At 54.0% G+C, this 23,044-nt stretch overlaps 2 protein-coding genes across 8 annotated transcripts in view; one reads left to right on the top strand and one right to left on the bottom strand.

Moving 5' to 3' along the window:
• Window positions 1–882: 882 nt before the first annotated feature.
• TMEM269 (transmembrane protein 269) lies at window positions 883–21,303 on the top strand. Of its 4 annotated transcripts, XM_077456019.1 has the most exons (8): window positions 883–2,333; window positions 5,140–5,201; window positions 8,346–8,493; window positions 11,963–12,060; window positions 12,688–12,831; window positions 14,723–14,923; window positions 15,762–15,822; window positions 17,613–18,164. In XM_077456019.1, exons 2-7 carry the CDS (start codon window positions 5,177–5,179, stop codon window positions 15,782–15,784), a joined length of 639 nt encoding a protein of 212 aa, XP_077312145.1. In that variant the 5' UTR covers window positions 883–2,333; window positions 5,140–5,176; the 3' UTR covers window positions 15,785–15,822; window positions 17,613–18,164. The 4 variants fall into 4 exon arrangements, with proteins under 4 accessions (XP_077312145.1, XP_077312144.1, XP_077312143.1 ...); XM_077456018.1 differs by lacking the exons at window positions 15,762–15,822; window positions 17,613–18,164 and adding an exon at window positions 21,013–21,303; XM_077456017.1 differs by lacking the exon at window positions 15,762–15,822 and having other exon boundaries at window positions 884–2,333.
• LOC143933051 (tyrosine-protein kinase STYK1-like) overlaps window positions 17,194–23,044 on the bottom strand; it is a 19,994-nt gene continuing 14,143 nt past the window's right edge. For all 4 annotated transcript variants that reach the window (XM_077456009.1, XM_077456008.1, XM_077456011.1 and 1 more), the window contains one exon: window positions 17,194–18,533. In XM_077456009.1, the coding sequence (XP_077312135.1) occupies window positions 18,359–18,533 (175 nt within the window). In that variant the 3' untranslated portion in view covers window positions 17,194–18,358. The remainder of the gene's footprint in view (window positions 18,534–23,044) is intronic.

Raw genomic sequence — 23,044 nt, 5'->3', positions numbered from 1 at the left:
ACTGGGAACAATGTACAGGAGCCAATTACATCTCTGCAAATCTTTGGAGTGTGGGAGACCCCGGAGGAAACCCACGCAGGCACATCACTCTGTACCCTATAATCTCTGTACCCCCACATTATTCCCCTTGTGTCCCCCCCACTATTAATCACTTTGCACCCTATAATCAGTGCACCCCTTTAATAATTCATCTGATCCCCATTCTGTGTGCACCTCGGTATTTAGCCCTCTGTACCCCATTCTGTGTGCCCCCAGTATATGTCCCTCTGTACCCCATTCTGTGTGCCCCCCAGTATATGTCCCTCTGTACCCCATTCTGTGTGCCCCCAGTATATGTCCCTCTGTACCCCATTCTGTGTGCCCCCAGTATATGTCCCTCTGTACCCCATTCTGTGTGCACCCCAGTATATGTCCCTCTGTACCCCATTCTGTGTGCACCCCAGTATATGTCCCTCTGTACCCCATTCTGTGTGCACCCCAGTATATGTCCCTCTGTACCCCATTCTGTGTGCACCCCAGTATATGTCCCTCTGTACCCCATTCTGTGTGCACCCAGTATATGTCCCTCTGTACCCCATTCTGTGTGAACCCCAGTATATGTCCCTCTGTACCCCATTCTGTGTGCACCCCGGTTCTTATCCCTCTGTAGCCAAGTATTAATTCCTCTGTACCCCAGACTCATTTTTTGGGGTGTAGAACTGTTGGGGATCCCTTTGAATCTGACCCCTATGTTGCAGAAGAGGAACCCCTGTAGCTGATATCAGAACCCCCCATGTCACCCCAACCCCCCCCCCCCCCACACCCCCAAATAACTCTGATCTGTGAGGTTCAGTCAGGAGACTTCTATGGAATTTTCCTCTCCGGTTTGGCCATGAGAGGCAGCAGAGAGAGAATAGAAGGAGGAGGAGGAGGATGGGAATGTCAGAGAACTGAACTGCGACACAGGACTCCTCACACAGACACAGGACCCCAGAGCTACAGGACCCCAATAGACATAGCACCCCAGGGTCACAGGACCCCGAGACACAGGACCCCAATAGACATAGCACCCTGGAGTCACCGGACCCGGATAGACATAGCACCCCGGAGTCATAGGACCCCAGAGACACAGGACCTCAAATTCAGAGGACCCCGGAGTCATAGAACCCCAGAGACACAGGACCCCAGAGTCATAGGACCCCGAGACACAGGACCCCAGATTCAGAGGACCCCGGAGTCACAGGACCCCAAAGACATAGAACCTCAGAGACACAAGACCCCAGATTCAGAGGACCCCATAGACACAGAACCCCAAAAGACATAGCACCCCAGAGTCATAGGACCCCACAGACATAGGATCCTAGAGAGACAGGACCCCAGATTCAGAGGACCCCATAGACACAGGACCCCAGAGCTACAGGACCCTAATAGACATAACATCACGGAATCATAGGACCCCAGAGACACAGGACCCCAGATTCAGAGGACCCCATAGGCACAGGACCCCAGATTCAGAGGATACCAGAGACACAGGACCCCAGATTCAGAGGATCCCAGATACACAGGACCCCAGATTCAGAGGACCCCAGAGACACAGGAACTCAGGTTCAGAGGACCCCATAGACACAGGACCCCAGAGCTACAGGACCCCTATAGACATAGCACCCCGAAATCGTAGGACCCCAGAGATATAGGATCCTGGAGACACAGGACCCCAGAGACATAGGACCCCAGATTCAGAGGACCCCAGAGACATAGGACCCCCTCTTTCTCTCCATCCCCAGAGTCACAGGACCCCCTCTCCATCCCCAGAGTCACAGGACCCCCTCTCCATCCCTAGAGACACAGGACCCCCCTCCCACTCCATCCACAGAGATATAGGACCCCTATTCCTCCGCCGCCAGTGAGATAGGACATAAAACAGTAGGGGCTCCTCAATGTACATTGCCTCTGTTCCCACTCCAGGGGATCCGGCACCGCTCCTCACAGTGACACGGGGCACCTGAACCCTCATCTTCTGGATTTCTCTCCAGGAACACAGAATTGTAAGATCTGCTGTCAGCTGGAGCCCCTGACAGTGCTGACCCCAAAGAGGAGAACTTACCCCCCAGGGAGGAGATCTTACCACCCCCAAGGAAGGAGACCTAACCACCCCCAGGGAGAAGATCTGACCACCCCCAAGGAGGAGACCTGACTACCCCCAAGGAGGAGACCTTACCCCATAAGGAGGAGAACTTACCCCATAAGGAGGAGACCGTACCCCCCAAGGAGGAGACCTGACCACCCCAAGGAAGAGAACTTACCCCATAAGGAGGAGAACATACCCCATAAGGAGGAAACCTGACCACCCCTAGGTAAGTGACCCTTTTTATTCTGCACCCAATGGGTTGGTGGACATAGTGGGGGGGGGGGGGGGGGTCTGTAGCAGCTGTGAGAGTCTTCATCACTTACCTGCTGAAGGTGTGAATGATTCTGAATGCTGCATGAACAGGTAAGTGATGGGGGAGGGGGCAGCAGTAAATGTGGCAATCAGTGAGGACTGGAGGGAAGTGTTGTTGCCAATAGTAACCAGGTGTTACATATCGCTACATTCAGCTGATGATGGATCTCTATGTATACTTTGTGATGGAAGGACGCCCCTCCCCCGTCCTATCATCCTCGCAGGCTGTCAGGTGACTGTCATGGCTCCCCACATCCCAGAATTCCCTGTGGATCTGCTGGGACTTATAGTTCCTCATTGGCTGGAGCGTCAGAGGACGATCCATCCCCCCCTTCCTTGTCCCGTGGTGCATACCCCTCCCCCTCTTCACCTGCTGTAGTAATGTCTGGTTGCTATGGGTAACGACACTTTGCACTGCTTTGTACTGGGAAGTGTGAGAACTGAGGGCACTGTCCCTTTAAATCTAGAGGAGCACGCCCCGTTTTCTAAAGCTGAACTCCGGACAAGTGATTTGTATTGCTGTTCATCCAGTCCTGACATTTACACAGCTCTGTCACACAGCACAGCCCTGGCAGGATGGGAGACCTGATTTTTCTCTGCTGCAGTTACAGGTCTTGCCCCGCCCCCCCCCCCCCCAGCCTGTGATTGGACGGTAAAAGGAGAAGCAACTCACTGGTGAGCTCCTCTCTCTGTCACTCTGCTCTCTCCTCCTATCAGCATGTCTCTTATTCATGTATGAGCACTCCAGCAACACAGATTGGCTCCTTGTGCTGCTTTTCCCTCCCCCACAGTCTGAGCTCTGCTGTACGGGGGACTGCAGAGGGTGATACCGGATGACATTTCTCTTATCTAATGATGTATTCTGTGACTATTTGTCTTTTATATCTGCCGGGAGTCCAAACCACACACGTCCCCTCTATGTCACCCAGCTGTCCAATCAGGCGGCCCCTACACTGCGCACTTGTTGGTAGATGGGAGGAGATTGTACAATCAGATTGTATCGTGTGTAGTCAGTCTGTTACAGCGATTGTAAAGGGATTTTTTTTTTTTATATTAATGTTATGTTATGCTTACCTGCGGTGTAATGGTTTTGCACTGGATGATGCAGAACCTCCTCTTCTGGGGTCCCCCATAGGAAATCCTGGCCCCTCCCCCTGATGAATGCCCCAATAGCAAGCTAAATAAGAATAAAATGCAGAGCTTCTACTGGTGGAAACAGAATCCATCCAGTGAATGAATAGCGAGTCGATTGAATACAAGGTTTTTAGATATAATTGTCGTCCATAATATCAGGATTTAAAGATTCCATAGAAGTCCAGGGATGAGAATCCAAACAACGGGAGTCCCGGTGAAGATCCACCGCCTATGAGAAGGAGGCACACCGACTCTTACCCTCAGCGTTGGACCACCCCAATCAAGTAGTCAAAAAAATCATTATATAAAATAATAGGCTTCCGGCTCCTCAGATTCCACAGTAGCTGCAATCATCAGGCTGGGTCTCCTTCTACAGGTGGTTATATCGAGTCTCACATAAAGGCAAAACATAAACATTGAGCAGTATTACCGATAAGGTGCTTTTAATGGAAAAGTGACAAGGTACTCACAAACATCCTACGTAAAATCACATCTGTGCCCATCAGAGGATAGGAAGCGACTGTTTCCAACCAGCAAAATGTCCGTCAAGCGTGGTGACATCACGTAGCTCAGCTCCTCCCTATGCGTTTTTTGCCATCATAGATGTCATCACGGCATCATCAGGGGCCATGATGGCGTCTATTAAGACAAAATGCGTAGGACGGAGCTGAGCTACTATGATGTTTGTGAGTACCTTGGCACTTTTCCATTAAAGGCACCTTACCAGTAATACTGGGCATTGTTTATGTTTTGCCTTTATGTGAGACTTGATATAACCTCCTTGTAGAAGGAGACCCAGCCTGATGATTACAGCTACCGTGGATTACATAATTTTTTTTTGACTACTTTATTGGGGTGGTCCAACGCTGATGGTAAGAGTCTGTGTGCCTTCTTCTCATGGGCGGTGGATCTTCACAGGGACTCCCGTTGTTTGGATTCTCATCCCTGGACTTTTATGGAACCTTTGATTCCTGATATTATGGACGATATTTATATCTAAAAACCTTGTATTCAGTTGACTCGCTATTCATTCATGGGGTGGATTCTGTTTCCACCAATAGAAGCTCTGCATTTTTATTCTTATTTATGGTTTTCCCAGGATACTTTTTTGCTAGCTTTTTACATAAGTGTTTTATTTATGGGTCCTTCGAGTAGCGCAGGTATTTCGTGGTTTCTCCAATAGCAAGCTGCTTTCTATGAACACACTCCTAAACTGTGTGCGCCCATAGACACACACAGCACAGCTCTGCCCCGCCCCCCGCTCCCTCCTCATTGGCACTGAGCCTATGAGAAGAGAGCTGTACCTGAACTACCTGTAGAAGCGTCTGAATGGGGGGGTGGGGATATCGTACTAGGAGACCCCCCTCCCCCCCGCCGTCTTGTCTAGAGCCGTGCAACGGCTGCGGAGGAAACACAGAATGGGGGGCCGCTATTGGCTGAGGAAGGTTCTCCGGCACAAACAAAGCACTCCTCTTATTTATTTCTGTTTTCCCCTCTTTTGTCCATTGTGTGGGCGGCGGTGACATCTCTCCTCATCCCTGATCATCATCATTAACCCTCACATTGCCGCTTCTCCCCCTCCGCAGATACCCCAGGACAGCGCCGCCTGCTGGACGCTTCAGGATGCTGATGCAGCTGCCGCCCTCAGGTGAGTGCTCAGGATGATGACATACACTTACGGGTAAATAGTCTGTCTGGGTTCACAGCTGAGACTGTTGGTGAACACCAAGCTGGCCCTGAGGGGTTGGGTGGCGCTCACTTGCGGCCAGTGAGGAACCAGATGGGAATTCCCGTCTGACAGTCAACGCGTTTCAGAGACCCGCCTCCTTCGCCAGGACTGCAGATGAATATAGTAAAGCTGGCCATACACTTTACAATCTGATAGTACGATCTTCTTTATGACTATGTAGTGGGAGGGCCTTCCAGATTGTATGATATTGAGGGGGTTGTTTAGGTGGTGCTTGTGGCAGAAAACATCCCACACTCCGCTTCTGTCAGTATACCGCTTCCTCCGGTCTGGACATAGGAACCAGATATTTTCACCGATCGTACAAGACTAGCTGATCGTACAAGACAAGACGAGCCGATCGTGCAAGTCTAGCCGATCGTGCAAGTCTAGCCGAGCCGATCGTGCAAGTCTAGCCGATCGTGCAAGTCTAGCCGATCGTACAAGACTAGCCGATCGTACAAGTCTAGCCGATCGTACAAGACTAGCCGATCGTACAAGTCTAGCCGATCGTACAAGTCTAGCCAATCGTACAAGACTACCCGATCGTACAAGTCTAGCCGATCGTGCAAGTCTAGCCGATCGTGCAAGTCTAGCCGATGGTACAAGACTAGCCGATTGTACAAGACTAGCCGATCGTACAAGACAAGACTAGCCGATCGTACAAGTCTAGCCGATCATACAAGACTAGCCGATCGTACAAGACTAGCCGATCGTACAAGACTAGCCAATCGTACAAGTCTAGCCGATGGTACAAGACTAGCCGATCGTACAAGACTAGCCAATCGTGCAAGTCTAGCCGATCGTGCAAGTCTAGCCGATCGTACAAGACTAGCCGATCGTACAAGTCTAGCCGATCGTACAAGTCTAGCCGATCGTACAAGTCTAGCCGATCGTACAAGTCTAGCCGATCGTACAAGTCTAGCCGATCGTACAAGACTAGCCGATCGTACAAGACTAGCCGATCGTACAAGTCTAGCCGACAAGTAGCTTGTATGAAGCTGGAACATTCATTGGAGGCGATTCACCACATATTTACCCAAAACATCGCCCAATGGTTAGATAAGGAGGCACAGTTGACTCGTGGCTGATCCCATCGTAGAGGATCCTCCAAGAGTCTCGTCAGATTGGCCACCGGGCAGAAACAATCGGTGAATGGGAATTCACACCTCCATAATGCTTTGATCAATCCTTTATCTCACTACACGTCAGACTGCCCGGCCCCAAGATCACAAGATACAATAGAAAGAATGTAGCACTAAAAACAGTGATCAATGAATATGTTCCAAGTGATCAAATGATAACTTTGTGATAGAAATCGATCTCAAATATAACAATCGTGTATATAATGAGTGAGAAGGTCCAATCAGTGGAACAATCCTATGAGGAACCAGTAAAGTCCGCCACAGATAGGTCGTTACTCAGAAATGGGGTGCATGTAGAACATCAGGGACGGCGTATTCTCCCCGGAAATAAGAGGTAGGTACTCTTACCAGAAGTGGTGGACAGAGACCTCCAGTAACAGAATCTTCGGCTCCTACATGGAACAGAGACCAATGTGACCCCCTCCCCCGATGAACATGTTGGGTTCAGAATCAACAAACCAAGAATAGTCTTCATAGATTTCTTGAGGGATATCGTTCGAAGTGATCCAAACCGCATTCTCAGTGTCCATTAAGTAGTTGTCCATCCTTTGCTCGGTCATCCTGTGCCCCTAATAGACACAGGGTGTCTTACACATAAGAGGGGCCGGGGGGGGGGAGCTGTTTCCTGACCTCTCTAAAGTAAGTTGGGTTCCATGAGCCCCCCACCCAAAGTGACTCCCGTCACACTCCTTGTATAGAGATTTTACAATTAGATTGTGAGATATATGGCCATTAATACAAATTGTGTTGCCACTGGATGGCAGCCTATACACAGATGAAGTGCTGCGGATGAATGTGGTGACTTGGGATGCTGCGGGGGAATACGGTGACAGCAGATGAATACGGTGGCTGTGGATGCTGCGGGTGAATATGAGCACTGCGGATTCTGTGGGTGAATACGGTGATGGTGGATTCTGTGGGTGAATATGGTGGCTGCGGTTGCTGCGGATGAATATGGTGGCTGCGGATTCTGTGGGTGAATACAGTGGCTGCGGATTCTGTGGGTGAATGTGGTGGCTGTGGATGCTGCGGATGAATATGGTGGCTGCGGATTCTGTGGGTGAATGAGGTGGCTGCGGATTCTGTGGGTGAAAATACGGTGGCTGCGGATGAATATGGCGGCTGCGGATTCTGTGGGTGAATACGGTGGCTGCAGATGCTGCTGGTGAATGCTGTGGCTGCTGATGCTGCGAGTGAATACGGTGGCTGCGGATTCTGTGGGTGAATATGGTGGCTGCGGATGCTGCGGGTGAATACGGTGGCTGTGGATTCTGTGGGTGAATACGGTGGCTGCGGATCCTGTGGGTGAATGCGGTGGCTGCGGATCCTGTGGGTGAATGCGGTGGCTGCCGGTGAATACGGTGGCTGCAGATTCTGTGGGTGAATACGGTGTCTGCGGGTGAAAACGGTGGCTGCGGATGCTGCAGGTGAATACGGTGTCTGCGGATTCTGTGGGTGAATACGGTGTCTGCGGATTCTGTGGGTGAATACGGTGTCTGCGGATGCTGCGGGTGAATACGGTGGCTGCGGATGCTGCAGGTGAATACGGTGGCTGCGGATGAATACGGTGTCTGCGGATTCTGTGGGTGAATACGGTGGCTGCGGATGCTGCGGGTGAATACGGTGTCTGCGGATGCTGCGGGTGAATACGGTGGCTGCGGATGCTGCGGGTGAATACGGTGGCTGCGGATGCTGCGGGTGAATACGGTGTCTGCGGATGCTGTGGGTGAATCCGGTGACCATTGATATCGGACAGATTAGAATGATTATATCTTCTACCGATGATCTTGAGGTGGGTGCCGGCGATCAATCGGATGTTTCGGGTATTTAGAAGTAAAGAGCCGCCATTACAACTTTATTTACAATCTCGGAATGCTGAAAGGGGCGTGTCCGGGGCTGATCTTCTCTTTTCTCCCCCCAGGACTCGTCCATCATGCCAGGAAAGTCATCCATCTCGGGCCGCCATCCCACTGCCAGACACGGGAGTTCGTTCGGAAGAATGCCGCCAACTTCCTGTCCATGGCCAACCTGCTGATGGGCCTGAGCTCCATCCTCTGCAACCTGAACGGGTGAGTGCCCAGACATGGCCGCCACCGCCAACATTCTGCTTTAATATGCAAATATCGACCTCCTCCTCTAAAGTCAGACCTCAGACACGCCCACTTTCCATCCTCTTGTAGAAGGGGGTGTGGCAGAGATCTGACTCTGGAGCTGGGAGCTTCCATTGCTAAGCGGAGGGTTGGGTGAGGTTAAAGCGGGAGTCCGCCGGGACTCCGCGTTTTTTTTTTTTTTTAAAAGCCAGCAGCTACAAATACTGCAGCTGCTGACTTTTAAAATAGCGACACTTACCTGTCCAGCGCGCCCGCGATGTCAGCACCCGAAGCCGATCTGTAGATCGTTTCTCGGGTGCTGCCGCCGCCATCTTGGGTATGGGAATCAGGAAATGGAGCCTTTCGGCTTCATTTCCCGGTTCCCTACTGCGCATGCGCGAGCCGCGCTGCGCAATAAGGACGGTCCCCGCTGCCTCTGGGATCTGTGCGTTTTCCCAGCAGGCAGTGGGGCACTTGCGGAAAGGGGCGGGCACTTGCGGAAAGGGGCGTAATCTACGCCCCTTTCCGCAGAGAGCTATCCCGGAAGTGGGTGCATTTACCCGGATTATCCAGGTAACTGCACCCCCCTCCCCCCTGAAAGGTGCCAATTGTGGCGCCGGAGGGGGGGAGGGTTCCGATGAGCGGAAGGTCCATTTTAGGGTGGACCTCCGCTTTAAGGAGGAACCCCGCCACCCGTCTACATGAGCTCTCAGATCTGTAATGCCGCGTACACACGATCAAACAATCCGGTGGAAAAGTCCGGCAAACTCAAGTCCGCCAAACAATCCCCCCGTGTGTAGTCTCCGGCATACTTTTTTGACCCGAAAGTACGGCGGACTTAGAATGCCGGGTTGCACATCAATCTGCCCGCCGTACTCGCATTTCGGCGGACAATCCGGCCGTGTGTGTGCCAGTCCGCCGTACTTTTGAAATGAGCGGACTTTTCCCACCTGGAGAAAAGTCCGCTCATTTCGAGCGGGTCTCCAGGTAGGCGGGGCCCGCGAAGGAGACGTCGCTGGCCCCGCCGTCTGGTATGGACTTAAAGGGGAACCCCCAACGCCGAAAAAAAATCGGCGTGGGGGTCCCCCCAAAGTCCACAACAGACCCTTGTCCGAGCACGCTACCCGGCCGGCCAGGAAAGGGGGGGCGAGCGAGCGCCCCCCCCTCCTGAGCCGTACCAGGCCCCCCCACCCCAAAGCACCTTGTCCCCGTGTTGATGAGGACAAGGGCCTCTTCCTGACAACCCTGGCCGTTGGTTTCGGGGTCTGCGGGCGGGGGGCTTATCGGAATCCGGGAGCCCCCTTTAATAAGGGGGCCCCCGGATACCGGCCCCCCACCCTATGTGAATGAGTATGGGGTACAATGTACCCCTACCCATTCACCTGTAAAATAAAGTACAAAAAAAACACAACACACGAGATAAAATACTTTATTGCACAGCTCCGGGGGTCTTCCGTCTTCGGGGGTCTTCTCACCGGACTCCTCCGCTATCTTCTTGTAGCTCTTTTGCTAGCGGAGGAGTCCGGCTTTCTTCCTCGCCGCCGGCCTCTTCTTCCGACTTCGGGGGTCTTGTCCCCCTCTTCAGTTCTTCTGCCGGGCCACCGCGCCTTCTTATAGCTCTTTTACAGGCGGTGGCCCGGTCTTCTGTCACCGCCGCCGCCTTCCGTTCTTCTTCTTCTTCTTCTTCTCCTGGAGATGTTGACTCGACGATCTCTCCGGCCGCAATGCCAGGGACGCACTGCGCTGCCACTTATATAGGGACAAGGGGCGGTGTCACATGGCTTTATGTCACATGGGTTGGTGTCGCATGGTGACCCCGCCCCCTTACGATGTCACAGTCCCCATGTGACATCAACCCATGTGACATAAAGCCATGTGACACCGCCCCTTGTCCCTATATAAGTGGCAGCGCAGTGCGTCCCTGGCATTGCGGCCGGAGAGATCGTCTAGTCAACATCTCCTGGAGAAGAAGGAGGAGAAGAAGAAGAAGAACGGAAGGCGGCGATGGCGACAGAAGACCGGGCCACCACCTGTAAAAGAGCTATAAGAAGGCGCGGTGGCCCGGCAGAAGAACCGAAGAGGGGGACAAGACCCCCGAAGTCGGGAGAAGAGGCCGGCGGCGGGGAGGAAGAAAGCCGGACTCCTCCGCTAGCAAAAGAGCTACAAGAAAATAGCGGAGGAGTCCGGGGAGAAGACCCCCGAAGACGGAAGACCCCCGGAGCTGTGCAATAAAGTATTTTATCTCGTGTGTTGTGTTTTTTTTGTACTTTTATTTTACAGGTGAATGGGTAGGGGTACATTGTACCCCATACTCATTCACATAGGGTGGGGGGCCGGTATCCGGGGGCCCCCTTATTAAAGGGGACTCCCGGATTCCGATAAGCCCCCCGCCCGCAGACCCCGACAACTAACGGCCAGGGTTGTCGGGAAGAGGCCCTTGTCCTCATCAACATGGGGACAAGGTGCTTTGGGGTGGGGGGGCTGCGCGGCCCCCCCTTCCCCAAGGCACCCCCCATGTTGAGGGCACGCGGCCTGGAACGGCTCAGGAGGGGGGGGCGCTCGCTCGCCCCCCTTTCCTGGCCGGCCGGGTAGCGTGCTCGGACAAGGGTCTGTTGTGGACTTGGGGGGACCCCCACGACGATTTTTTTTCGGCGTTGGGGGTTCCCCTTTAAGTCCATACCAGGCGGCGGGGCCAGCGACGTCTCCTTCGCGGGCCCCGCCTACCTGGAGACGCGCTCGAAATGAGCGGACTTTCCTCCGCGTGTGTGGGCGAGTCCGTTCATTTCGAAAGTACGGCGGGCTTAGTACGGCGGGCTTAGTACGCCGTATTAGCCCGCTGAAAAAGTGCCGTGTGTGGGCAAGTAGCCCGTTCGGAAATTCCGACGGACAGTCTGGCGGACGTCCGCCAGACTAAGTACGTCGGACAGACGGCTACGTGTGTACGCGGCTTAAGGTTTACAATCCTATGAAGGTCACTTTAGAATCCTTCCTTATGTTCTCTTGACTTGTGATTCCAGCTGCTGATTTCTCCTGCAGTTTTGGCAAAGACGGCGGACGGTCGTTCTGGGCGGAGCAGACGCTTCCTCCCGGTAGCGGACGTCCTGCAAGTCTCCATCTCTGTGAAACGTTCTGTTGTAGATATGAGATGGGAGTAGAGGGGTGGCAGAGCACCGGGGGGGCCCTCCACCTATCTCAGGGCCCCTCCACCTATCTCAGGGGCCCCTCCACTCATCTCAGGGGCCCCTCCACTCATCTCAGGGGCCCTCCTCCTATCTCAGGGGCCCTCCACCTATCTCAGGGGCCCCATCTATACATGAAACGTATAATAAGGGTCAACTTTCGTCCTCCTGAGTCCTGAGGATCAGATTGGATTGCAGGTCTGTTGTATTATCTGTATACGGATGTTGTGATGACGGCGCACTCTGATTGGTTCCTCTCTCCCCGGCAGGTACCGGCAGTGGGCGTGTTGGCTCCTCCTTATCAGCTTCATGTTGGACCTGGCGGACGGCGCGGTGGCTCGGCGGCTGAACACGTGTTCGGCTCTGGGTGAGTGATGTCATTATTCCATCCGCCGGATGATCAGGAGTGAGAGGCTCCCCCATCGTTCTCTACCTCACCGCAAGGAGAAACTACGGTGCACTGGTCATTCCCCGACCCTCCAATACCCCCCAGTCTGCCTGAAACCAGGACTGTCTGTGTTACCCCTACCCTGACCCCCATCAATCATTCCCCAACCTCTAATAACCCCCAGTCTGCCTGAAATCAGGACTGTCTGTGTTACCCTGTGTGTGATAGGATTGTTCCCTTATCTGTCAGTATTCTCTCCTCCTCCCCGGTATATGTTGGTGACATGCTGCAGCGTTCTCCTCGCTGGTTCCCATCGCAGTCAGTGGGAAGCAGGTGATGAACGGCGGCTGAGAATTCGCTCTTCTTTAGTCCCATTCGTCCAATCACTGAGATGTCACCCATGAGTGGGAGGAGTCAGCTGGTATCATCCACCAAACCCGAACATGTCAGTTCTGGGCGGAGCGCTCCTTTAATGCGGAGCGTCCGTCCTTCTGTCCCCGTGAATTCTGGTGTCAGTCATGAAGACTTGAGTTCTGTGCCCGGCGTGTAGATGATCAACATTCCCGATCAGAGAACTCATCCGGGTGTTTATTGTTCGCTTTTCAGGGGCAAAGCTGGATGACTTCGCAGATTTCACATCGTTTGGTTTGGCCACCGCGCTACTGCTGCACAGGAATGGCGCGATGGACGCCCTGCTGGTGATGGTGTACGCCCTCGCCGTCTTCACCCGCCTCTGCTTCTACTCCAGCGGTAAGGATCCGCCTATATTCACCCGACTATGAGCACCCAAATATATTCACCCGAAAATGAGCACCCAAATATATTCACCCGAAATATCACCTGACTTTGAGCACCCAAATATATTCACCCGACTATGAGCACCCAAATATATTCACCCGAAATATCACCCGACTATGAGCACCCAAATATATTCACCCGAAATATCACCCAACCATGAGCACCCAAATATATTCACCCGACTATGAGCACCCAAATATATTCACCCGAAATATCACCCAACCATGAGCACCCAAATATATTCACCCGACTATGAGCACCCAAATATATTCACCCGAAATATCACCCAACCATGAGCACCCAAATATATTCACCCGACTACGAGCACCCAAATATATTCACCCGACTATGAGCACCCAAATATATTCACCCGACTATGAGCACCCAAATATATTCACCCGACTATGAGCACCCAAATATATTCACGCGAAATATGACCCAACCATGAGCACCCAAATATATTCACCCGACTATGAGCACCCAAATATATTCACCCGAAATATGACCCAACCATGAGCACCCAAATATATTCACCCGACTATGAGCACCCAAATATATTCACCCGACTATGAGCACCCAAATATATTCACCCGAAATATCACCCGACTTTGAGCACCCAAATATATTCACCCGACTATGAGCACCCAAATATATTCACCCCGAAAATGAGCACCCAAATATATTCACCCGACCATGAGCACCCAAATATATTTACCCGAGATATCACCCGACTATGAGCACCCAAATATATTCACCCGAAATATCACCCGACCATGAGCACCCAAATATATTCACCCGAAATATCACCCGACCATGAGCACCCAAATATATTTACCCGAGATATCACCCGACTATGAGCACCCAAATATATTCACCCGACTATGAGAACCCAAATATATTCACCCAAAATATCACCTTTTAGCACCCAACTATATTCCCCCGAGATATCACCCGACTATGAGCACCCAAAATATCACCTGAATATATTCACCCATCAATAATCAGCCAACTAAATTCTGCCTACCTGATTGGCGCTCTGACACCTATGCCGCCTCCTCCATTGCTCTGACCACGCCTCTTTAAAGGCAGCTGCAGAGCACACACTGCATTGTGGGAGGCGGCAATATTGGCGGGGCTCCACCCTCCATACTGACCGTCCCCCGACCGTTACTTTGCTGTCCCATGTTTACGCCTTCTACATTCATTCTTTAGCCCCGCCCTGGAACATAATGCCTGATATACTGTAAATATATATAATGATTATTACATTATTATCCCCAAGCAACGAACCCCAATAGTCCCTACCAATCAAGTTGGAAAACAGGAAGTGAATCTCTGATTGTTGGGGACAGGAAGTGACTGCCCAATTGTTGGGGACAGGAAGTGACTCATTGTTAGGGGACAGGAAATTACACCCCAAGACAGGAAGTGACCCCTTGATTGTTGGAGGACAGGAAGTGAATCTGATTGTTGGGGGACAGGAAGTGACTGCCTAATTGTTGGGGACAGGAAGTGACTTTGATTGTTGGGGGACAAGAGATGACACCTCAGGACAGGAAGTGAATCTCTGAATGTTGGGGGACAGGAAGTACCTCCCTGATTGTTGGGGACAGGAAGTTATTCCCTGACTGTTGAGGGGACAGGAAGTGAATCTCTGTTGGGGGCAGAAAGTGAATCTCTGATTGCTGGGGAAGGAAGTGACTCCCTGATTTTTTTGGGGGGGGGGAGGAAGTGAATCTGATTGGTGGGATTCTAGCAGTGACACCCCCACAATTTGCAGACTGTAGTCAGATTTGGGTGGGATGGAGAGATATTGATGTCACTGAATGTGTCTTCTCCCCAGGAATCCCCTTCATGTACCGCGGGCTGCCCTGTTTGTACGCCTCCGCCATCTTGTCCTGCGCCTCTCTCCTGACTAGCGGGCACCCACTAGTCCTGCGCGCCATCGCCATCATCATGATCCTGTTTATGATTGATCAGGGAATCTACCCGCATGACAAGATCCTGGAGTCCCAGGCCTGGAAGAAGATGGTGTTTGCAGGAGGTGAGAGACACACAGGGGTAAGGTGGGTACAGGCGGTACCAAGGGTGGGCACATACTGGGGTGAGAGACACATGGTGGGTACAGGTAATTCCAAGTCTGGGCAACTTCAGGGGTGAAAGACACACAGGGGGTATGTTAGGTACAGGCGGCACCTAGGGTGGACACCTATGGAAGTGAGAGACACGTGGGGGGTATGGTGGGTACAGACGGCACCAAAAGTGGACATTTATGGAGAGTGGGAGACATAAGGGGGGGTATGGTGGGTAGAGGTGGCACCAAGGGTGGACACTTATGAGGGTGAGAGACACACGGGGGGTATGGTGTGTACAGGTGGCACCAAGGATGGCACTCATGGGGGTGAGAGACACATGGAGGTATGGTGGGTACAGGTGGCACCAAGGGCAGACATTAATGGGGTGAGAGACACACGGGGGTATGGTGGGTAGAGTGAGGGGAGTCACTTTGGGCAGGGGGCCCATGGAACCCAGAATCCCTTGGAGAGGTTGGGTAACAATTGTTTCAGCTCCCCATGCACCTCCTATGTGTAGGTCACCCTGTGTCTGTCCATTAGGGGCACAGGGTGACTGAGAAAATGATGGAACATTGTAAGAGTTTTGTAGACTGTTGTAGACTCTTGCCGTGTCATCTGCAATCCTTGATTAATCCAAAGCATTGCTTAGATATGGATTTCATAGTCTTCAATGTAGGAGCTAGTCTGTCTGCTACTGGGGGCTCCTGCTATTGTGTGAAGGTGTTCTGTGTTTATACGTAATCCAAACGAGTCCTGCCTAGTTCTTGGTTGTAATATGCAGCTATAATATCTAATCTTTATATTCAGACTGGACTAACCGGATTTATTAGATGGGCACTCAAGCGGAGTGTGGGACGTTCCATTAAAGGTACAGGCGGCACCAAGGGCGGACACTTATGGGGGTGAGAGACACACAGAGGGTATGGTGGGTACAGACGGCACCAAGGGCGGACACTTGAATGAATGAATGAATAACTTGTATAGTGCTACATATGCAAACTAAATGTGGACACTTATGGGGGTGAGAGACACGGGGGGTATGATGGGTACAGGTGTCACCAAGGGCGGACACTTATGGGGGTGAAAGACACGGGAGGGTATGATGGGTACAGATGGCACCAAGGGCGGACACTTATGGGGGTAAGAGACACGGGGGTATGATGGGTACAGGTGTCACCAAGGGTGGCAATTATGGGGGTGAGAGACACAAGGGGGTATGGTGGGTACAAGCGGCACCAAGGGTGGACACTTATGGGGGTGAGAGACATGGGGGTATGATGGGAACAGGTGGCACCATGGGCAGACACTTATGGGGGTGAGAGACACGGAGGGTATGGTAGGAACAGGTGGCACCAAGGGTGGCAATTATGGGGGTGAGAGACACAAGGGGGTATGGTGGGTACAAGCGGCACCAAGGGTGGACACTTATGGGGGTGAGAGACATGGGGGTATGATGGGAACAGGTGGCACCATGGGCAGACACTTATGGGGGTGAGAGACACGGAGGGTATGGTGGGAACAGGTGGCACCAAGGGTGGCAATTATGGGGGTGAGAGACACAAGGGAGTATGGTGGGTACAAGCGGCACCAAGGATGGACACTTATGGGGGTGAGAGACATGGGGGTATGATGGGAACAGGTGGCACAATGGGCAGACACTTATGGGGGTGAGAGACACACAGGGGGTGTGGTGGGTACAGGCAGCACCAAGGGTGGCACTTATGAAGGTAAGAGACACACGGGGTATGGTGGGTACAGATGACACAAAGGGTGGCATTTATAGGGGAGGGACACACGGGGGTATGGTGGGTACAGGTGGCATTTATGGTGGTGAAAGTCACACGGGGGTACGGTAGGTACAGGCGGCATCAAGGGAGGACACTTATGGGGGTGAGAGACACATGTGGGGTATGGTGGGTACAGGCTTCACCAAGGGTGGCACTTATGGGGGTGAGAGACAGAAGGGGGGGTATGGTGGGTACAGGCGGCTACAAGGGTGGCACTTATGGGGGTGAGAGACACCCGGGGGAGGGGGTATGGTGGGTAGAGGCGGCACCAAGTCTGGGCACTCACATGGATAAGGGTGGGAAGTCTTTACCCGGTTACAGTCAGCTGGCGTCCTGTTGCTATGGGTTACCACATTTGCTGCTTTCAGAAGAATAAATGAAGGGAAGTCACAGTGAAGAACACAAAGATGAATATTTTCCACATTTTACAGCAGAAAAAAAAACACAAAAAGTGCAAAACATCTTCTACATTTCATACAATCCATCCCCCATAATTGTCCCCCCCCATAGGAGCAACAGGGACAAGTGGGGGAGGTGTCTACATACAGGTGGGTGTGGCTGCAGAGTGGGGGTGGAGTCTACATACAGCTGGGTGTGGCTGCAGAGTGGGGGGTGGAGTCTACATACAGCTGGGTGTGGCTGCAGAGTGGGGGGTGGAGTCTACATACAGATGGGTGTGGCTGCAGAGTGGGGGTGGAGTCTACATACAGCTGGGTGTGGCTGCAGAGTGCGGGGTGGAGTCTACATACAGCTGGGTGTGGCTGCAGAGTGGGGGGTGGAGTCTACCGACAGCTGGGTGTGGCAGTGGAGTGTAGGAGAAGTTTACATGCAGATGGAGGAGGAGTCTCTGACAATTGCTGTCTCCTTGCAGGTGTGTTGATGATGCTGTGCTCCTTCTCCCCCCTGGCGTGTTTGTACCACTTGGTATGGTCCATGTCATACATCCTCTTCCCGGAGGCCTTATGGAGCTTTAAGGTGTGACGGGCGGGTGGCCGTGTGACCTGCATTGGCGTGGGTTTGCAGTGAGGACTGTGCTGTGATAGACGCAGTATATATATATATATATATATATAGAGGTCTCTCCTTGGACCTGCACTGGGCCCTCAACCTCGGAATTCACCAAAAAAAAAAACGAAATATGGAGACCTGGAGGCGCTCCCCCTCTCCCGCATTCCCTGGGACTAGATTTCTAGACCGTGTCCCCACATTGCCGCCATTTCCTGTCACACCGGAGGAATTCTCCGCCCGCCGGGGAGAGGGACGGGCACAACTTCCCCATGGTTCTCCAGGTGCCGTATGGAGGAACTCCACCACCGGATGTCTCCACCAGATAATTGTCTATGTCATTGCGTATGATGTGAATATTTTCTGTTGTAAGTTTGTAAATAGGAGAGAGAAATAAAGTTTATTAGATCCGCGTGTATTCCGTCTTCACCTCCGCCTCCGTCCCCTCCTCTTATGTGAAGTCAGTGTGGGGGTCTCATTGGCCATCGGTGATAAGTGGCTGGAGATAGGTCACCTTCCCCCCGCCTCTGATCAATGTCCTCCATCAGACGTCTCTGTCCCCCCGGAGCCGCTCCTCTCTTTATACCATGAAGGCTTCCAAGGGGACTGTTGTCAGGACGGAATCCCAGCCACACGGAGGTACTCAGCCCAATCCAGGGTGTCGGTGGCTCGGAGCGGAGTGCTTCCATTGGCCTCGGCGGAGAAGTTCTGCAGCTGTTTCAGGAGGTCGGTGAAGCACGGCCGATTTGGCGCCTCCCACTGCCAACAACTGGTCATGACATCATACCTATGGGGGGGACAGAAGACATCCGAGGTGACCTCACATCATCAGGTCCCCTCACCCGGGTCAGGACACAATATATGACACGCTACACAATGGGGGAGATTCAGAGGTGGAACTAGAACCTTCAGGGCCCCAGTGCAGGAAACCATGAAGAACCCCGCCTGGTGCCCTTCCCACCCATCCCGGGGCCCTTTACTCCCATTGTGGGACCACAACGGGCCCCCTTACTGCTTTCTGTGGGTTCCCCCAGCAGTGGTGTAAGTGCGACCTTTGTAACCCTGGTAGGTACCCCACTGGGGGCCGTAGGTTCTTATTATTAATGAATGGACAGGAAGAGCTCTGTACAGAGGCGCCCCGTTCATTCCCCTGTGACCCCGGTACACACACCACGGGGGAGGGGGGGGGGGGATTTACTAAAACTGGAGAGAGCAAAATCTGGTGCAGCTCTGCATAGAAACCAATCAGATTCCAGGTTATATTGTCAAAGCTTCATTGAAGTGAGAAGCTGATTGGCTCCCGTGCAGAGCTGCACCAGATTCTTCACTCTCCAGTTTTAGTAAATCCCCCCCCCCCCAATGTGCTTTATATTGCCAGATATGTATATATGGAACCCCTCCAGATGATGGAATGTAGGTGCTCCCACCCTGTGCTCCCCTCCACCTGGCTGCATCCACCCTGTGCTCCCCTCCACCTGGCTGCATCTACCCTGTGCTCCCCTCCACCTGGCTGCTCCCACCCTGTGCTCCCCTCCACCTGGCTGCTCCCACCCTGTGCTCCCCTCCACCTGGCTGCATCCACCCTGTGCTCCCCTCCACCTGGCTGCATCTACCCTGTGCTCCCCTCCACCTGGCTGCTCTCACCCTGTGCTCCCCTCCACCTGGCTGCATCTACCCTGTGCTCCCCTCCACCTGGCTGCTCTCACCCTGTGCTCCCCTCCACCTGGCTGCATCCACCCTGTGCTCCCCTCCACCTGGCTGCATCCACCCTGTGCTCCCCTCCACCTGGCTGCTCCCTAATTGTCCTCACCTCCACCTGGCTGCATCCACCCTGTGCTTCCCTCCACCTGGCTGCATCCACCCTGTGCTCCCCTCCACCTGGCTGCATCCACCCTGTGCTCCCCTCCACCTGGCTGCATCCACCCTGTGCTCCCCTCCACCTGGCTGCATCCACCCTGTGCTCCCCTCCACCTGGCTGCATCCACCCTGTGCTCCCCTCCACCTGGCTGCATCCACCCTGTGCTCCCCTCCACCTGGCTGCTCCCTCATTGTCCTCACCTCCACCTGGCTGCATCCACCTTGTGCTCCCCTCCACCTGGCTGCATCTACCCTGTGCTCCCCTCCACCTGGCTGCTCCCTCATTGTCCTCACCTCCACCTGGCTGCATCCACCCTGTGCTTCCCTCCACCTGGCTGCATCCACCCTGTGCTCCCCTCCACCTGGCTGCATTCACCCTGTGCTCCCCTCCACCTGGCTGCATCCACCCTGTGCTCCCCTCCACCTGGCTGCTCCCTCATTGTCCTCACCTCCACCTGGCTGCATCCACCCTGTGCTCCCCTCCACCTGGCTGCTCTCACCCTGTGCTCCCCTCCACCTGGCTGCATCCACCCTGTGCTCCCCTCCACCTGGCTGCATCCACCCTGTGCTCCCCTCCACCTGGCTGCATCCACCCTGTGCTCCCCTCCACCTGGCTGCTCCCTCATTGTCCTCACCTCCACCTGGCTGCATCCACCCTGTGCTTCCCTCCACCTGGCTGCATCCACCCTGTGCTCCCCTCCACCTGGCTGCATTCACCCTGTGCTCCCCTCCACCTGGCTGCATCCACCCTGTGCTCCCCTCCACCTGGCTGCTCCCTCATTGTCCTCACCTCCACCTGGCTGCATCCACCCTGTGCTTCCCTCCACCTGGCTGCATCCACCCTGTGCTCCCCTCCACCTGGCTGCATCCACCCTCTGCTCCCCTCCACCTGGCTGCATCCACCCTGTGCTCCCCTCCACCTGGCTGCATTCACCCTGTGCTCGCCTCCACCTGGCTGCATCCACCCTGTGCTCCCCTCCACCTGGCTGCTCCCTCATTGTCCTCACCTCCACGTGGCTGCATCCACCCTGTGCTTCCCTCCACCTGGCTGCATCGACCCTGTGCTCCCCTCCACCTGGCTGCATCCACCCTGTGCTCCCCTCCACCTGGCTGCTCCCACATTGTCCTCACCTCCACCTGGCTGCATCCACCCTGTGCTCCCCTCCACCTGGTTGCTCCCACCCTGTGCTCCCCTCCACCTGGCTGCTCCCACCTTGTGCTCCCCTCCACCTGGCTGCATCCACCCTGTGCTCCCCTCCACCTGGCTGCTACCACCTTGTGCTCCCCTCCACCTGGCTGCTCCCACCTTGTGCTCCCCTCCACCTGGCTGTCAAGGCTGGGCTCAGCCCTTCCTTCTCTGAGCTGGCCGCACAGCTGTCGGCTAATTGCCAGGTCCTATCTCTCCACAGTGACTCACCTGCTGATGATATCCTGCTCATCAGTCCTGCCTACTTAAGCCATCCAGTCCTGATGATCTCTGCCTTCGCCTTGGTCACATCTCTAGAGACACGCGCCTGTATTCCTCTTAAAGACTTGCTTGGCTGACATTCCTTCTGGCTCCAGAACCTGCTTGCTGTTCTACTACGCTGATCTCCGGCTTCCTGACTTTCTGGCTTGTCTGACTATCCGTTCCGGTTCCTGAACTCTGGCTACGTTTGTTCTACTTACTTTTATTATTAAACAAGTGTGATTTACCTGTACTTCTGTCTCAGTCTGATTCAATGTTTCTGACACTGGCAGCATCCACCCTGTGCGCCCCTCCACCCGGCTGCTCCCACCCTGTCCTCCCCTCCACCTGGCTGCATCCACCTTGTTCTCCCCTCCACCTGGCTGCTCCCACCTTGTGCTCCCCTCCACCTGGCTGCTCCCACCTTGTGCTCCCCTCCACCTGGCTGCTCCCACCTTGTGCTCCCCTCCACCTGGCTGCTCCCACCTTGTGCTCCCCTCCACCTGGCTGCTCCCACCCTGTGCTCCCCTCCACCTGGCTGCTCCCACCCTGTCCTCCCCTCCACCTGGCTGCTCCCACCTTGTGCTCCCCTCCACCTGGCTGCTCCCACCTTGTGCTCCCCTCCACCTGGCTGCTCCCACCTTGTGCTCCCCTCCACCTGGCTGCTCCCACCTTGTCCTCCCCTCCACCTGGCTGCTCCCACCTTGTCCTCCCCTCCACCTGGCTGCTCCCACCTTGTCCTCCCCTCCACCTGGCTGCTCCCACCTTGTGCTCCCCTCCACCTGGCTGCTCCCACCTTGTGCTCCCCTCCACCTGGCTGCTCCCACCTTGTGCTCCCCTCCACCTGGCTGCTCCCACCCTGTCCTCCCCTCCACCTACCTAAATATGAAAGTTGAAGACGACGCTGTCTCTCACCCCCCCACATCACCACATTTCTAAAAGAAGCCATTACTATGCAGGCGCAGGCAGCAGAGAGGTGACATCATGTCTCACTGCCCGCCCTCACTCTGGGACAACAGGGACATTATCACTGGCAGCGACATTCCCCATCCGGTGGCAGGTGACAATAGAAATAATGCGCTTCAACCATCCTGACACCATACAACCACGGTGCCGGGTGATTGAAGCGCCAACACCAGCCACTGCCCACGAAAATGTCAGTGCCCCGCCCAGGATTAGACTCAGGATCCGCCCCCCACATCCATCATCAGTTGCTGACCACACAAATGTGCAGAGATTCCACCGTCACCCTCCAAAACGAGGTGGAAATCCTTCCTAAAAGAATGTCTGTAGCCACAAAGCGGGCCCAAGTCTATAAAGACACGGTCTGACCGGTGTGGTGTGACAGGTGTGGTGTGAGCAGTTTGGTGTGTGACTGGTGTGGTGTCACCGGTCTGGTGTGAGCAGTCTAGTGTGACCGGTGTAGTGTGACTGGTCTGGTGTCACCGGTGTGGTGTGACTGGTCTGGTGTCACTAGTCTGGTGTGACCGGTGTGGTGTGAGCGGTCTGGTGTGAACGGTCTGGTGTGAACAGTCTAGTGTGAACAGTCTAGTGTGAACAGTCTAGTGTGAACAGTCTAGTGTGAACAGTCTAGTGTGAACAGTCTAGTGTGAACAGTCTAGTGTGAACAGTCTAGTGTGAACAGTCTAGTGTGAACAGTCTGGTGTGAACAGTCTGGTGTGAACAGTCTGGTGTGAACAGTCTGGTGTGACCGGTGTGGTGTGACCGGTGTGGTGTCACTGGTGTGGTATGACCAGTCTGGTGTGAGAGGTGTGGTGTGAGAGGTGTGGTGTGAGAGGTGTGGTGTGACCGGTGTGGTGTGACCTGTGTGGTGTGACCGGTGTGGTGTGACCGGTCTGGTGTGAGAAGTCTGGTGTGAGAAGTCTGGTGTGAGAAGTCTGGTGTGAGAAGTCTGGTGTGAGAAGTCTGGTGTGAGAAGTCTGGTGTGAGAAGTCTGGTGTGACCGGTGTGGTGTGACCGGTGTGGTGTGACCG

This window comes from Lithobates pipiens, unplaced genomic scaffold (assembly GCF_037356315.1).
Source record: "Lithobates pipiens isolate NorthernLeopardFrog02 unplaced genomic scaffold, aLitPip1_a1.2 Scaffold_27, whole genome shotgun sequence".
Classification (NCBI taxonomy): domain Eukaryota; kingdom Metazoa; phylum Chordata; class Amphibia; order Anura; family Ranidae; genus Lithobates; species Lithobates pipiens.
The sequence above is the reverse complement of the archived record's forward strand: the minus strand, read 5'-3'. Positions and strand labels throughout refer to the sequence as shown.